Source organism: Pleurodeles waltl, chromosome 12, assembly GCF_031143425.1.
Source record: "Pleurodeles waltl isolate 20211129_DDA chromosome 12, aPleWal1.hap1.20221129, whole genome shotgun sequence".
Classification (NCBI taxonomy): Eukaryota; Metazoa; Chordata; class Amphibia; order Caudata; family Salamandridae; genus Pleurodeles; species Pleurodeles waltl.
The window spans coordinates 21297930-21314388 of NC_090451.1; the positions used below are offsets into that span (position 1 = coordinate 21297930).

Consider the following 16459-nt stretch of genomic DNA (forward strand, 5'->3'; position numbering starts at 1 on the left):
TTATGTCGGCCAGTCATGCTAATCTAGCGTGAACGTGTAGGCCAAGACCCGCCCCTGACGGTGTAAACCCACGATTCATTCCCGTAACCAGAGGGGTGCACCAGGCATGCCCTCCTAGTGGACAGAGGACTGCTGCCCAAGCGCGGGGTGTAGCACATTAGATTGTAGTGGTAATATGTTCTGTGACCTTAAAGTTGACTAGACCTTTTTATCCTTTGCGTGAAAATGTAGCTCACTAGCCCCTCTTGTGTAAAGTTCAGCTATTGTGTGAAGCCCAGGACCTTGTGCTGATGCCCTGTTTTTATGTCAAGTGCGTGCACGGTAGAAGGGCTCTGTGCATGTGAGTCTGACTACTGGAGCCAGTGGGATCCAGTTTGAATCCCCTAGCTTGGAGTGGCACAAGATGGAAGGTGGGTCCAGCTTCCGCAGGCAGTGGAAGTGTACTTCCTGCATTCCTGGGGGTGGCGGTCCAGACATTGAATGGAGGAGGATGGAGACAGGGCTGCCTTCAGACGTTACATAAAGACTTTGTTAGCAAGCAGCTGCTGACTAGTTCTTCCTGAACACTGGCATTTGCTTAAGGATAGGGGCGAGGGATGGCGCTGCAGTTTTTGTTGTACAAGATCGGAATTTTCTAGGTCAGCCGTGCCCTTTTGTTTGCCCGATCACTGCTTCAGGAAGGCTGACGACAGCTAGTTGCAGAAACCCCCCAGTTCGTTATGCCCTTGTTGCGAGTGCTCTCATTTTGAGACAGCCCTATGCGACCTGCTGTGAGAAGCATCACCCTCCCGAAAGGCTGTATCTGAAGAGCAGCTTGATAAAGACACTTGAAAGAACCAGTTCTGAAGTTAGATACAGTGGATCCACATCCCACTTTGTTCCGTTTCCAAGTTCTTTGTGACCAAGGAAGAGAGTGCTCCAGAGAGTACTCGAAGGAATGCTGAATGACCAGGGCTGGTATCTCCCTGGCAGCCAGTGTCCCACAGCGCAGGGACATCACCTGAATTCTGAACTTGCAGCTAGGGGAGCTGAGGATCAACCGTTGCCGCAGAGGGTCTCCTCGTCTCTCTCTGCAGTTCCTGGGGAGGACCATGAAAGACTGCATACATATGTACATTGGCTCAAAGCAGCCTGCATGTACCTTGCCTTGTGTACTGCCCACATCTGGCTTTAACTGCCTGCTGCGTGTGCATAAGGTGGGCTGCATCTTCCGTGCCCTGTGTATTGTTCCAAGGGGGGACAGCATGACCCGCTGTGTTCGTTGGCCAAGCGTAGGGGCTACAGCTCCCTCACTATGTGCATCGGCCTGGGTCAGACTGCAGCTGCCTTGGCTTGTATCTCTGTTGGCTCAAAAGCAGGCTACGACTGCTGAGGAAACCCGCCCAGCAGCAGCAAACTCGCTGAGTAGCCTCCTGACAATCCAAGCCAGCTGTGCTCAATGAAGATGCTAGCGGTGCCTGACCTCCACAGTGGCCACTGCTGAGGCCTCATATGATTACCACCGGCCACCAGCTGTGGTCAGGAGCCGCTCCAAAAACAATGAGGTGAGCGCAAGCATTAGGAGTAAGAGCTAGAGTGAACACTCAACTGAATGCACATTTGGCATGTGGGAAAACCTAGTTTGTATGTGAGCCTTATTCATGCTTTACCAAAGCTTGCTGGGAACAATCCTCGATGTGGTTACCCTGGACAGTGGGACAGGTTGTGGCACCCACAGTGAGTTGTGATCAGGGACATCACCCAGTATTTGCCATTGAACTGTGTAGTATTGAGGATGGGCGTGTGATTAAAAGTACTTTTTTTTTTTCAAAAGAACCATCACTAGCCTGGGCTTTAAAGTTATTGTTGGTTGACATTGAGTTGTGAGCTTGTGCCTCCACCCTACCTCCCTGAGCAGCCTGTGATTGCTCGTCCTCACTCCCTGGAGGGTCGAGTGCAGAAAGGGGTGTTCCTGGCCCAGTTTGCACACTCATAGTAGAGACCGGTGGAAAACTACCACAGCCACCAAGGCTGGGGCCCAGGAGCTTCTGTCTGCCCTTTCCCCCTGAACAGGGTTTGATAACTCAGTTCTATCTCATACCATTTGATGAAGGGGATCCCTGGCCAGGAATATCCTGTGTATGATGCCTTCTCCTTTCCCTGTGGCTTGCAGGGCACCTGAAGCTGGGCTTCCACAGTAGTTGGATGGATGATTTGATACCTAGTCCCTGTTCCTCCGTGTGCTCCAGGTGGAGGGCTGCCCCTTGGCATGGGTGTGATGGTGCTGTGTACCAAAGGCTCCAGGAGGAAGTTTCTCCGTGGCCTAGAGATGCCATGGTGAGATGGTGCCCCATGCCACAGGCTCCTCGTGATACAATCAGTTCTCTGTGATGGCTCCTTTGTGTCATGTAGGTAACATGGCTCTATGATCAAGGTTATAAGTGGCCTCTTTTTACTTACAGGTGGCTCAGTGGGGGATTAAGAAGCTGGGGCTTGTGCAGTACGCGGAGCGTCCATCTGGGAAGTACAGCGGAGGCAACAAGCGGAAACTCTCCACTGCAATCGCTTTGATTGGGTCCCCGCCTGTCGTCTTTCTGGTCAGTATGCACACACCAGACTCCCTTGGGGTCCTCTGCAGATCCATAGAGAAGTTGGGGTGGGGTGGCTGAAGAGGAAAGCTTGATCATGCCCACATAGCTTGACCAAATGAGGGCAGCCTCAGTCCGTTGGAGTTCTTCTGAAAGTGGAGGCCTCTAGCTTTGGACCTCACGAGAGAGGCTGTGGCCATTTCTACACACTACGTGCTCACATCAACCTGTCCTGTTTGTCTTCCTACTCTTGGTCCAAACGGTAAGCGCGAAACAACGCCATTCATCCTAATACCATGCCTATGTAACGGAGCTATGTGTGATCCCCACTAAGTGTCCTTGTACCAGTGAAATGAACAGATTCTGAGACAGATTGTATGGCTAGAGCTGAAAAGCCACCAGTTTACTGTATGAAGGGGGAGAATGTATGGTAGACAGAGGGGGAGGGCGAGAGAGCAGGGATTAGTCGCACCTCTGCAAAGTGTTGGTTCATCACAGACATAGACAGAGCCGGAATACCATGCATGGGTGACAGAGGAGACTTCGTCCTACTCTGGAAGGGGAGCAGAGGGCCAGCGGGGTCCATTTTGTGACCAGCAGCTCAGAGGCACATGACAGGAGTCATGCACGAGCCAAAGTGATCAGCAGGCTAGACGCATGGAACAGGAGTCATGCAGCAGTGACGAGCAGACTTGCAAAGAAGGTAAACATCAGGTAGGGAATGAAAGAAGGCAGTGATCGGCTGACTTGTGGCTCAGAGGCAGGAGTGAAGTAGCAGAACGTAGGAGTCCAGCAAAAGACTGCGTTTAGCTGACCGGTGATAGAGGGTAGGAGTCCTAAACTAGACCAAGGCGGTCATTATGAACATGGCGGTGTGGGCCGCCATGCCGGCAGTGGCGGGAAATCCTGCCAGCCGGTATTGCGGCCCACACCGCCACATAATAAAGCCAGAGAGGGCTGCCATAGGCGGCCCTCACCCACCGCCAGGCTGCCTCCGTCAGGCAGCCTGGCGGTGGAAGGCACCATTATCTGACAGGGCAGCACAGCTGCCCCTCTGATAATGATACCTTAGCCTCCAGCCTTTCCCTGGTGGGTTTCCCCTCCAGGGAATGGCTGGTGGAAGGGGTGCACTGGGGCACCCCTGGGGGCCCCTGCACTGCCCATTCACATGGCATGGGCAGTGCAGGGGCCCCTGTGCAGTGCCCCATCGCGCAGGTCAGTGCCCGATTTACGGGCAGTGATCTGCGCGACGGGTGCAGCTGCACCCGCCGCACAGAGGCATGTCAAGTTGATTTGTTTTGTTTTTATGTCAATGTCCCGGCCAGGCATTCCTCTGGGCCAGCGGGTGGAAACAATGTTTCTGCCCGCCGGCCCCGAGGAATGTACATTATACGGCCGACAGGGTTCTGGGGGTGCTGGTGGTCACTGAGAAGACCGCCAGCATGTACACGGCGGTTTTCACCGCTGTGCTCATAATGAGGGCCAAAGTGACCAGCAGCCGAGTGACAGGGGCAAGGAGTCTATCGGGAGACTGCGTTCAGAGTTCACGCTTCCCTTTCATTCCAGGATGAGCCCACAACTGGGATGGATCCACGCGCCAGACGATTCCTGTGGAACTGCATCCTCAGCGTCCTCAAAGAAGGCCGTTCGGTGGTTCTTACCTCCCACAGGTGAGGAGTCCGACCAGGTGGTATTGTTAGTAATGGCGAAAGGGTCTCAGGCACGAAGAGCCGCACGTAGAACAACGCTGTGTATAGGTCAGTGTGAGATTGTTCGCACAAATCAGGGCGTGATGGGGAAAGGATGAGAACATGTTGCTGGGGCAGCACTAAACTGCAAGTGGTACAATGTTTTTTTGTTATTTATTTTCTTTTAAATATTTACTTATACTCAGTTTTTAGGCTGAGGATGGCGTAGTGCTATATCCAGAATTACACAAACAGCGCCTGGATACCCTCCTGGGTGATAGGAAGCACTCTACAAATCTACTGATTGAATGATCTGATGGTGTTAGGATTAAAACCCAGTTCTCCAGGCTCTAGGTTACCAACTTACCCTCTAGACACGATGTGCGCCAGCGCTAGCCGGAGGCTGGACTTCGGTGCTCTCCAGTGGGAAGTGTCATGCCTTGTTTACTTTGAATGGCAGAGTCCGGACTTTACTGTGCTGCAGTTATAGGGGTGGCGCCGTAGTTACGTTTAGCGCCAATGTCTGGACTTCGTTGCGCCGCAGTGATAGCGGCTATGGGCCTCATTTAGAGTTTGACACAGTGTGTTCCTCCATCACAGATGTGACACATACCCCGTCTGCCGTAGTAGAATCCCATTATACCCTATGGAACTTGTAATCGTGCGGACGGGATATCCGTCATGTGTGTGATGGCGTAATCCGTTCACCAAACTCTAAATGAGGCCCTATCTCTTGGTTACCTTCAGTGGCAGAGACTGACCGTTGATGCGCTGCAGTCCTTTCAATGATACGGGCTTGCTGTGGGTACCTTGACATTGGTGCTTTGAAGGGTTTTGCCGGTGATAGTGCTCTTGATGCAGCGCCCTACGTGGCCTGCGCTTGGTGTTCCTCAGGATCTGAGCACTGGTCCCGCAATGTCTGGACCAAGGTGCCTGGCAAGCTATGGTCCGTGATGCCCCACATGGGCCCAGCATTGGTTTCCCTCGGTGTGCATGGGATAGACTCTTTTCTGCCTCAAGGTCTGAAGTTGATGCCACTCAAAGCCTGGGCATTGGTGCCTCCCAGCTTCTAGGTGCTGCTAAAGTGTAGATTAAGCACTTGGCAGTGGTGGGCTTCAGGCTTCTCCAGAATGTTGTGTTCCCAGAGCTCGCTGTCAATGCGGCTCAGGACCAGGGCTCTCATGCTGTGGCAGGCAGTAGGTATCACTGCCATAAGGACCATTGATGCCCTGCAGGTTCCAAAGGACAGATCTTTGCTGGATCTGGTCTGAGGTGCCCTTCAGGGCCTGGGTGTGCCTGGTAGAGTGCCCTGATGCTGTGCTGTACGTAAAACTGTTTCCTTTCTCCCGCAGCATGGAGGAGTGCGAGGCGCTCTGCACCAGGATGGCAATCATGGTGAACGGGCGGTTTTGCTGCCTCGGCAGTGTGCAACACTTGAAGAACAGGTATGGATGTGTTTAAAGAGCCCCTTGTAACAGGCACTACCTGGGACGGGATGAGGTTCTACGCCTGATGTACTGGGTCGTAGTGTACTCTTCACAAGCGTCCTGAACATAAACACTAACTTACATGTGTCCGGGTGTCCTCTGCTTATGAACAGCACAGCCAATAACATGTATAATATTTTACCAGGGCTTTTCAAACCTCTGGCCACCAATAGAGGAGACACTTTTGGAATCACACCAGGCCTAGAACCTACTGTGTGCAGCATGCACTGCTGTAGATCTCATGCTCTGCACACTCTGCCTTCTAGTTGTTTTTCTTCCACAAGGAGTTTCAGTTTTGAGGTGACACATGAGTGAGACCGGTTCTTAATGCAGCAGAACACCGGCTGCATCTTAGATTGTTTTTCGTGCTTCGCATTTGAATGTGTTTTGGAAGCTGCCCGGCCACTGCTCATCGTAAAACAAACTCTGACCAGACAACTATAGCAAGTCCTTTCGCATTTGGCAGAATGTGTCAAAGGAACTGCTCCAGGTCGAACACTTCGATCGAGTCAATTTGTATAACAGTGATTCCAGTGGGGTCAGGCTATGGAGACCACACCACTTAAATGTTCCCCTTCATGCACTTGTAAAGTTGCATCGGTCTGTAACCTCTCCTTATCGTGGGAACACAGCAAGAGTACCTATTCGACTTTTAATGCCTGGAGATCTTAAAAAACACCCTGAGGTTCAGGCTTGACCTGAAGCAGGGCACTCATAACCTCAAAAGGACAGTCAAGAGGATCTGCTCTCGGATGATCGACCTATGAAGGAGCCTCGACTCCATGGGATTGAGTGGCTCAAGTAGCCCATGCCTTGCCCTTCGATGCAAAACTATCAGCAAAGTATTTGCTCACATCTACTGCCAAGGAAGCTGTTTGTGCTGAATGCATCACTCAACTCTAGAGCGCTCTTGAACACCGTACACGGAGTCTCGACACTGAAACCACATCGAGCCGTCTTTGGTGTTGAAGTCTATACTAAAACCAGTTTCGATGCTGGACACAGACTAAGACAACCAGCCTGACCAATGGCAAAGAACAATATACACTGAGCTAATAAAAGGGCACATTGTCACTCTCTCTCTCCATCACCAATTCAACACATACAAAGTGTAGCTAACCTTGGAAGAAGCAGTCTCGGAAGACATCAGGACATATTTACTTCCTAAAAAGAAGCGGTAGAGACAGTACCTGGATCAAGAACCGAGGCGGTTATAACATGCTCACCATCTCTGGAAATGTCTCCATCACACTCGAGTGGTTCATGTATAGACGTGGATATGACAACAGTGCAGTTATATGAGAACCCCAGGGATGATGCCGGGCACAGGGAAGACCCTCACGAGGACGCCTCTTTAGAGCCATGTCCAGGAAAACCTTCTCCTTCTCCAACAGTCCGGACAGCAGAGCATCATAACAGACACGTGGGCGAGGACGAAGAGGAATCTCCAATCTAAATGCTATCCAAGAGGGAGCGCAGTACTCGGTGTCTGCTCATGTTAAAGACAATGTGAAAGCGCCCCACAGAAAACTTCGAAGACTCAATGAAACCCAGGGTTTTAACTCCAGAGGTGAAAAGAAATGTAAGCAACTACCCGAGAACTCATTGTATTTATGATGTTGTGTCTCACCTAACTCGCTCGTAGTGCATACTGTGAGGAAACGAGCTGTAACACAGAGGATAAGAGACTCCCCTCCATAGGATAAGGAAGTCAGTCGTATGCAAACATATAGTGCTGGGCACATGAGTACGGTGGGGCATTGCTAATTCCACGGCTGTCGGTTCTAGACCTGACAGCGAGCAGTGGGAAGAGGTGGAGAAGCACGTACAACACCTCCCTGATGCCCAAGAAAAGGGCTAAAGAAATCCTTCGGGCACCCAGTCAGGCCCGTCGAAGAGTAGGCTCCGATCCCTTTGCCAAAAAATACATCTGTAAGCGGAGCACATTCCAGGAGGAGGCAACAACTCTGCAGGTCTCCTCAGGAGAAGTTGAAAGCAAACATGTTAGTGGGGTGTTAACAAGAAAGTGCTCAACTGTTACTTCCAACATTGGGGTGCACCAGCAGTCTGCCTGGTTCCATGTAAAAGGATGCAAATGCCAAAACGTCGCCTGCAGGTACCCTCCCCACCGAAGCAGTGCCACGTGGATCAACCATTAAGAGATATTTGCATAGCCTTGGTCCCCGCTACCAGTGATTCATTTTGTCATCAGGAAAATGCATGAAAAGTCAATGCAACTTATCCTTATAGCTCCAACTGGGGTAAGACAGACGTTGCTCTCCGTGCTTCTGAGAACATCAGTCCACTCTCACAAGACACTGCAGCCGCGCCCAGATCTCCTTACACAGCGTTAGCATCCGTTACTACCCTTCGTTCCCCAGGAGCTCAGTCTTGAGAGTTGGCACCTGAGATACTTGAATTTAGGTAGTTAGAACTTACTACAGAATGTGCGGGAGTACTAAAAGCCAGAAAACCAACAACCAGGGCGTGTTATGCAGCTAAGTAGTAACGTTTGGCCTATTCCTGTCTTCACCTAAACATACAGCCCGTACTGAGTGGTGCTGTTCCAGCTATTATTTGTAATGTGTTGCCTCTCCAAAAGGCAGGTCTTACCTTGCACTTCTTAGTTGTTTTTTCATTAAACTAGACACTGACTACCCGGTCAGCATGTGAGTCACTGGCATTGGGTGTGTGCTGTGATGTGCGCTTTCTGCAGCGTAGGTTGTCTGGTCTGAGCTCCATGTGTATTGCTGTCCCTCCTTCCACATTCACTGCCTTGTGCGGGGTTTCTGTCTCTAGATTGTAAATTCATTTTGGAATTAACATCTCTGGAGCTGGCATGCAATGAGGGGTACCAAGGATATGTGAACGTCCATCATGTGCTTCTCTCTTCATGTCTTCTTCTCCACCCAGGTTTGGCGATGGCTACACTATAATCCTGCGGGTGCGCAGCTCTGGCGCCAATACTCGGCCTGTGCAGGAGTTCATGCAGGCCTCCTTTCCTGGCATTGTCCTGAAGGAGCATCATCACTGCACGCTGCAGTACCAGCTGCCCTCCGCTGCCTCCCCATCGCTGGCACAGATCTTCAGCCTCTTTTCCCAGTATAAGGACGAGCTGCAGATTGAAGACTATTCTGTGTCTCAGACCACATTGGACCAGGTGAGGAGGCAGCCTTTGTGATGGTCACCTCTGGGGTTCAGGCCCGTCTCTTCCCTATCTTCACTCGAAAGCTTGTTGAAGCGACTGTCTTCTTGCGTTTGGTCTTGGGAATCCCAGCGCTGACACATCCCGCTGACCACGTCACATTCACCGCCCGCTAGTGGTTTGGTTTTTAGAACTAGCCCACTGCGGAGCGTCTATTTGCCCCAAACTCTCTGAGCAGTCTATTGTAATGTATTTGTAAATTATCTCCCCTAGTAATAAGTAGATGAGTCATGAATGCTCTCTAGAATATAGAAGTTACTTATTGTAGGGAAGGTTACATGCATAGGAAGGGAGTCAGCTTACAGACTGTAAGGGGTCTTCTGATTTTATGGGGATCGTCTGATTATAAGGGGCAGGAAATCTTGTAACTGTTACATGATCTCGCTGTAAGACAACCCTTTTATTATAAGCTGATAGCATGTGATGCGATCTTCTGATTACAAGGTGACCTGATTGTGAAGTGACCGACAGTAAGGCGGTCTTCTGGTTGTAAGATGATCGTCTGAGGCTAAGGTGATGCTCTGAATCTAAGATCTCCTGATTGCAAAGCCATCTTTTGATTACCATCACATCGGTTGATTGAACATCGATTCTATGATTTTAAGGTGGGCTTCTGGTTGTAAGATGATCGTCTGAGTTTAAGGTGATGCTCTGCATCTAAGATCTTTTGATAGCAAAGCCATCTTTTGATTACCATCACATTGGCTGATTGAACACTGATTATCTGATTTTAAGGTGGCCTTCTGGTTGTAAGATGATCATCTGAGCCTAAGGTGATGCTCTGAATCTAAGATTTTCTGATTGCGAAGCAGTCTTTTGATTAAAATCACATTGGCTGATTGAACACTGATTTTAAGGTGGCCTTCTGACTGAGAGGATCTTCTGTTCACTACAGGACCAGCGGGTTAGAGGGGCGCATGCACCCTTTGTTCACAAGGCAAGGTCCTCTCCTCCCACCATTTTGATGGCCGTTGTACAGTAGGGGCCTGATCCACAAAATATTTTGTGCTGCGAAGTGAGACTTGGAGGCACAACAACTGCCCTCTGTGCCTGTGGCGACAGGTCCTGGTTCACAGAATCTGGCTCTGCAAGTATTTATGGAGCCCTCGGACTTAGATGCATAGGTTTGCCAGTCTTTAGCTTATCAAAGAAGAGGAAAGAGAGAGTCCCAGGGACAACAGCAGGGGGTGACCTCTGGGGATGTTAGGAACATCCCTAAGGTGCTAACTTTGTTCTGAGGCTAATATTAGAAATTACATCTCCACCCTAAATATATACCTTACCTTACGGCGGATGGGAGTGTTGTACCGCAATATGTAATGCATTGTATAAACGCCTTCAACTCACAAGCTTTCTCTTATCTTCGGCATAGCAGTGGAAGGGATTTATCCTAAAAAAGAATGCCTTTTATGTGTATAAAAAAATAAGAACATGAAAAAACATTTTCCTCCAATCTTAAACTTGTGTATTGTACAAATGTTGAGAGTAGGTATGGAATATGCCTTGAAGTCTATAATTTCCATACAGTTTTGGACATACTTGGGAATTTGGCCCAGTTGTAAAAAGCATTTTTTGTGGTTGCAGATACTCAGATTAGGAGTTTGGGGGTCACAGAAATATTTTTTGCAATGTACGAAGCCCGTTGTGTGATTCAGTAACAGGTTACTGAATCAAAAACTGGTTTTAGAAGGGACTAATGATTTGCTATTTGGAAGGGGTACACTTAGGGCGTCCCTTCCAAATAACAGTTAATTATGGTATTGCGAATGTTTTGCGACCAACAACTGGTCACAATACATTGAGATTTTACTGATTCCTAACTGTAACCCCTTTGTAAAAGGGAAGGGGTGTACCTGTGACACCTTATACTTTGTGAATATATAAAAAAAAGTTCAGTTCTTTTGAGGAGATGGCAGTGGGTCAAGACTCTCAAACAAACTTTTAAAACTCTTCAATTTGTTTATACGCAGCCTTGTTTCCTCAAGGAAAAGTGGCTGCTTTAAAAAAACACATTTTATTTAAAAAACAATCACACTTATGGTCTGCTGGCCCCAGCTGGCCAGAAATCGTAGTAAATCGCGATTTTTAGCCTACCTTAAGAAGATGAATGAGGGAGGTCGAGTGGGATGCACTACGAGTCGGAATCTTTCGAACTGGCCTATTTGTATATAGGTAGCTTGCAAAATTCCACATTGGTCACAAAAATACTGCTTGCACTTTCCGACCAGTGTCTTGCGATCAGTGCTTCGTACATCTGGCCTTTAGTGCATACTGGAAAAGGAGAAGAGCTTTGCAGGTCTTAGCAGCGCCCGCTGTGAGTGGATTTGCTCTTCGTGTTCTACATTGGGCTCTGTGTCTTTCTCAGATCTTTACTTTTAGTTCCATTGCCCTTGCCTTCTTTTCTTTTGTCGTCAGAATGTGACCCTCGGATGAACGGATGAGTGAAGGATCGCATCTGTGCTTCACTCCGCTTTGCTTTCCGAGTCAGAGACCAGAGGCTGGAGCCCACGGCTCAAGGAAGCTATACCACCTTGGAGAGGCCAGGATTTGCAGAATTTATATTTAGCATTCCTCCACGAGGGCCTTTCAGTGAAAATACTTAAATACTATTATATTGCCACCAGAGAAAGAATGCCACAGTTCTCAGTTAGTGGGTGGATATCACCCAGTGCCTCACTCTCCACCGATCTGCTTGTGGAAGTTGTTTGCCACCTCCCCTGGCCCTGCAGTTTGTGCTTTCAGGCACTGGGATTCACTTCAGGTCTGAACATCTCTGTGGGTTTGTCCTCTTGTACCCCTGTACTAGTCTTCCGGCATGGTAGCGTGGCGGATCATTTTGTTGGTGTGTTGCTCCTCCGTGGTGTACGAACTTGAGGGCCTCCGCTCCGAGCTCACTCCGGAGCTCTCAGGCCAGGGTACTCTGCCAAGGGCTGTGGGGGCCTTTGTTACGCCACGGTTGCGCCTCACAAGCCCGGTTGATGCTGCAGCGCATTGGTTCAGGGTGCTGAAGGCTGTGGTTGTTGCTGGTCCTTAGAGTTACGTAATAACCTGCTGTAAGTTGGCAGCTCCAGTACACCTTGTTCGTACCACTCTGCAGCCCTGATCCAAGGTGGTGGTCTCCACAGTTCTGCTTCATGGCTACGGACGAAAGGGTCACTGTAAGCAGCTTTTTTCCCTAGGAGACATATCTTGCTACACAGCCTGTTTCTTTTTAATTCTGATTTACTGGAACAAAATCAGGATCTCATAACAGTGACTGATGCATCTCATGCAGGATGTGGCCTGCACATCAGACATTTACAAAAAAATGCTGCAGTAGACACGGCTCAATGTCTGTCATGCGAAGCCTGTGATGTTGTTGCAGTCCTTGGCCTATTCTAATCTAATACAGGGAAAGCTTCACCCATCTCAGCAGACAGCACGGTGGCAAGGCCTTCTACCATTCAGCATGGAAGCGCGTTCCCGCAGTGCCTCTCACACAAAGTCCAGGCCTTGGGCAACGATCTGACTAACCAGGCACTGCTGACAGCAGAACCTCAGCAGCTTCGTCAAGCAGAATCCTGAGGAGGGACAACTTTTTAAATGTCATGATCCTGTTCTGTTTAGCTATTTCAAGACATGCACCGCCTTTTTTATGTAGGGCATGTGCGCTGGCCTAAAGTTCATGGTTTTGCCAATAAATCTGAGTGTAAAGGTGGAGTGGAACTCAGAGGAAAGACCCTTGCCTGGCCAGGGAAGAATGAGCCTGAGTATTTAAAGAGCTGCAGAGAGGTGAACAGGGTGAGACGCGAGGACACAAATAGACCGTTTCAGTGGAGTGCACAAGACGTAAGATCAATTCAAAGGAGGAAAGAGGCTAAACTGAGAGTTCGAGGTGAGGTGTGAGTAAACGAGGCTGTGACCGGGTGTTCCCGGCACAGAACGCTCCCAGTGACGTATCGGACGGTGCCGATACGTCATTTCCGCGTCTCCCCGTTGTCGGGGAAACGCGTCGAGAGCGAGGCTGGCAGAATGCCATTGCCGGGGAAACCATTAGAGATTCCCGGCACGGCAATGGTCAAAAGGAGAACGCGCCGCAAACAGGGGAGCGACCCGTGAGGGAAAAGAAGAACAGGAGTCAGGAGGAGAGAGCCCGCGAGGAGGAACACCAAGAAGAAAAACTACTGAGGACGGCAGAACGAGGAAAACCGGAAGACCACGAGGAGCTCGAGCTGAAACACCCTGGAAGGAGAGAGCAACCGGAGGACCGTTACAACGCCAGCCACGACCCTGGAGGGTCGTGGCTAACCATGGTACGGTCCTTGTGGACCCAGAAAAAGGGCATAAATAATAAAAGGACTGGGGAGGGGATATAGAGGAGGGGTGGAAAGGGAGGATTAATAAGGGCACCTCGACCAGCACAAGGGTGGCACTTTTACCCGACCACATTTTAGTTTGTGGACACATCATTTCCCCAACTCCTCACTTGCACCAAACCCCTCCTTGTGTTTGTACCTTTTCCCCAGTCAAAATAAGAGAGAGAGAGTGTAAACCCTGCTATAAAACCCCAAACTTACCCGAGCATTTTTTTGTTCTTCTGTTTCCGGTGTCGTCCTGGTTACACCTGAGAGAACCAGCCAGCATTCAACCTGAAAGGGAAAAGGGAAACAAAATTAGAAGAAACCACCAATCCTGGGGAACCAGACGAACAAGACCAAAGAAGGAAAAGGGAAAAAAGGAAAATCCAACTACCTCTGTTATAACACCTTATTTTCACCAATTAATAAGAATAAACCACTTACCTGATCAATTCCATACCTCTCCGTGGCCTTTATACTGTTCGATCTGTCACAGTGGTGTCAGAAGTGGGACCTTGTTTGGACCCCTCCCAGACAACCGAACAGTATACACCATGAGCGACACCCCCTCTTTAGAGGATATGATAAAACAATTAGCCGAAGGCCAGCGACACCTGCAGCTGGTATGGGAAGCCCACCAGCGAGAAGCAAAAGAGGACAGGGAAGCCTTACATGATAAGTCAGGCAACAATCCTTGCAAATAATCAACTGGTCCACGAGACGGCCATGAAGAAATTAACCGAGACTATTGCTATCAGTAAGGTTCACCCCAATGTCCCAAGTTCTGTGTTGCAGAAGTATCAGGAGGGGGAAGACCCCGAAGCCTTTTTCACTAATTTTGAGAGGGTGGCTTCATCTGCTCAATGGCCTGAGGATAGATGGGGTCAGTATGTCGCACCCCTACTTACAGGGATATTACAAGCAGCATATCAAGCAGCAAACCCGGGTGGAACCACGCCATACCAAGAAATAAAGACTAGTATCTTAGAACGAGTGGGACATGACACTGAATATTATAGGGTCAAATTCCGGAAAATCAAATGGGGACCGAATGAGGACCCCCGAACCTTCTACTATCGTGTTAAGGATTTGGCTTTGAAGTGGTTGGGTCCTGGCGGGAATAGCAGGGAAGAAGTGATCCAAACGATCGTTCTTGAACAATATCTAGATGCTTTGCCTACGGCTACAAAACTCTGGATCCGTCAGCATCCAAAAGTGGATACGGACATGGCGATCGATCTAGCATGTGCCTATCATCGCTCGGTGGATGTACGAAGTGTACCACCCCGACCCAGTATAAAACCAGGGCTATCCAACCCTAAAAGCACTCCCCGAGGCCCCCCCGACGAACCCATTCCTCGCAGGCTAATCGAACATCCACCAGTAACTGGACCCCAATGTTACAACTGTGGGGAATGGGGACATATCGCCCGCATGTGTCCGAGGAAACAGGACAGTAGTGAGCCAATGGAGATAGGAGTAACTCGGCGACGGGTAATGTGTACAGGCAGAGGTAATCTGAAGTTTAAACAGTCCCTGAACATCAATGGACGAGCGGTATGGACCCTTATTGATTCCGGGTGTAGCCAATCCGTAGTAAGGAACGATGTTGTAAACATAGCCCACACGGAAGTAAAACGATGGGTGAATATTTGCTGTATTCACGGGGACAAGGAGCAATACCCCTTACACAATCTAACCATAGAGTGGAAAAATTTCCGGGATGTCCTACCTATGGGACTAATGACCGATCTGATCGAGGAGTGTATCATCGGGACTGATTATGCACATTTCCAAGAAATCCTGGATCACGTCAGAAAACCCAAACTGACACAGGACTGGTGGGGGGAAGCTCCCTTTGCTGACAGTGATATTGAATGTCCCATACCCCGTAGGAAATTGTCACGTAGAGAGAAGCGGGCAGAAAGAGCGAATCACCAGGGCAAAGAGGTTTCAGGACAAAACCCAGGTCTTGTTGCCGTAACACATGAGGTACCTGTCAGTTTTTCCCAGCGACAGAGAGAAGATCCTTCTCTCGCCCAAGCATGGAAATCAGCAAAATCAGAAGAAAGCGAGGAGGTGGGTCCCTACTTCTTAATTAAGAAAAACCTCTTATACCGGGTAACCACTACTCGTACAGGAGACCATAAACACCAATTATTAGTACCCAATCATTATAGAGAACATGTCCTCACTTTGGCTCATTGTCAACCCGGTGGGGGTCATTATGGGAGGGAAAAAAACGAAGAGTACCTCCTTCGGCGGTTTTATTGGCCAGGGGTTTTCGCCCACATACGCAAATATTGTTCCCAATGTCCCAGGTGCCAACTTACTGAACCGGGTAGACCTAAGAAAGCCCCTCTAATGCCCCTACCCATCATAGACATCCCTTTTAGTAGAATGGGAATGGACCTGATTGGTCCTGTGGTACCCTCAACGAAAGGTCACATGTATATCTTAGTTATGGTTGATTATGCCACTCGATACCCCGAGGCCGTTCCTCTAAATAGTATGACAACCAAAACAGTTGCCCAAGCAATGATAAATGTCTTCTCTCGAGTGGGGTTTCCGCATGAAATACTCACCGATCAAGGAACCCCTTTTATGTCTACACTTATGAAGCAGGTGTGTAAGACATTAGGTATTTTCCAAATTCGAACTTCGGTGTACCATCCACAGACGGATGGCCTGGTGGAACGGTACAACCGAACAATAAAAACCCTACTGAGGAAAGTAGTGGAGGATTCAGGGAGAGACTGGGATCAGAAGTTACCATTAGTATTATACGCAATACGGACTCATGAACAGGCCTCAACAGGCCACAGCCCTTTTGAGCTCGTGTTCGGAAGACAGCCTCGGTCCCTTTTAGACATGGCCATTGAAACATGGGAGGAAGAGGCGGAGGAAGGGGGACGACCCTTATTAGAATATGCCCACAACTTACGTTTCCCAACTACAAGGTTTATGGGAAACAGTCAGAATAAATATGGAACGGGCTCAACAAAACCAAAAACAGTATTATGACCGAGGGAGTAAGTTAAGGGTTTTACAACCAGGAGACCAAGTACTAATTATGCGTCCCACGTCTGAACAAAAGTTGGTGGCAAAATGGCAGGGTCCTTATAAGGTTTTACGAGTCGTTTCTCCTGTCACTTACCTAGTTGAACTCTCGAAC

At 49.2% G+C, this 16459-nt stretch overlaps 1 protein-coding gene across 3 annotated transcripts in view; it reads left to right on the forward strand.

The window, feature by feature from the left end:
* ABCA7 (ATP binding cassette subfamily A member 7) overlaps positions 1-16459 on the forward strand; it is a 243777-nt gene that overhangs the window by 200953 nt on the left and 26365 nt on the right. For all 3 annotated transcript variants that reach the window (XM_069218017.1, XM_069218018.1, XM_069218019.1), the window contains exons 46-49: positions 2442-2576; positions 4134-4237; positions 5608-5700; positions 8656-8902. In XM_069218017.1, the coding sequence (XP_069074118.1) occupies positions 2442-2576; positions 4134-4237; positions 5608-5700; positions 8656-8902 (579 nt within the window). The remainder of the gene's footprint in view (positions 1-2441; positions 2577-4133; positions 4238-5607; positions 5701-8655; positions 8903-16459) is intronic.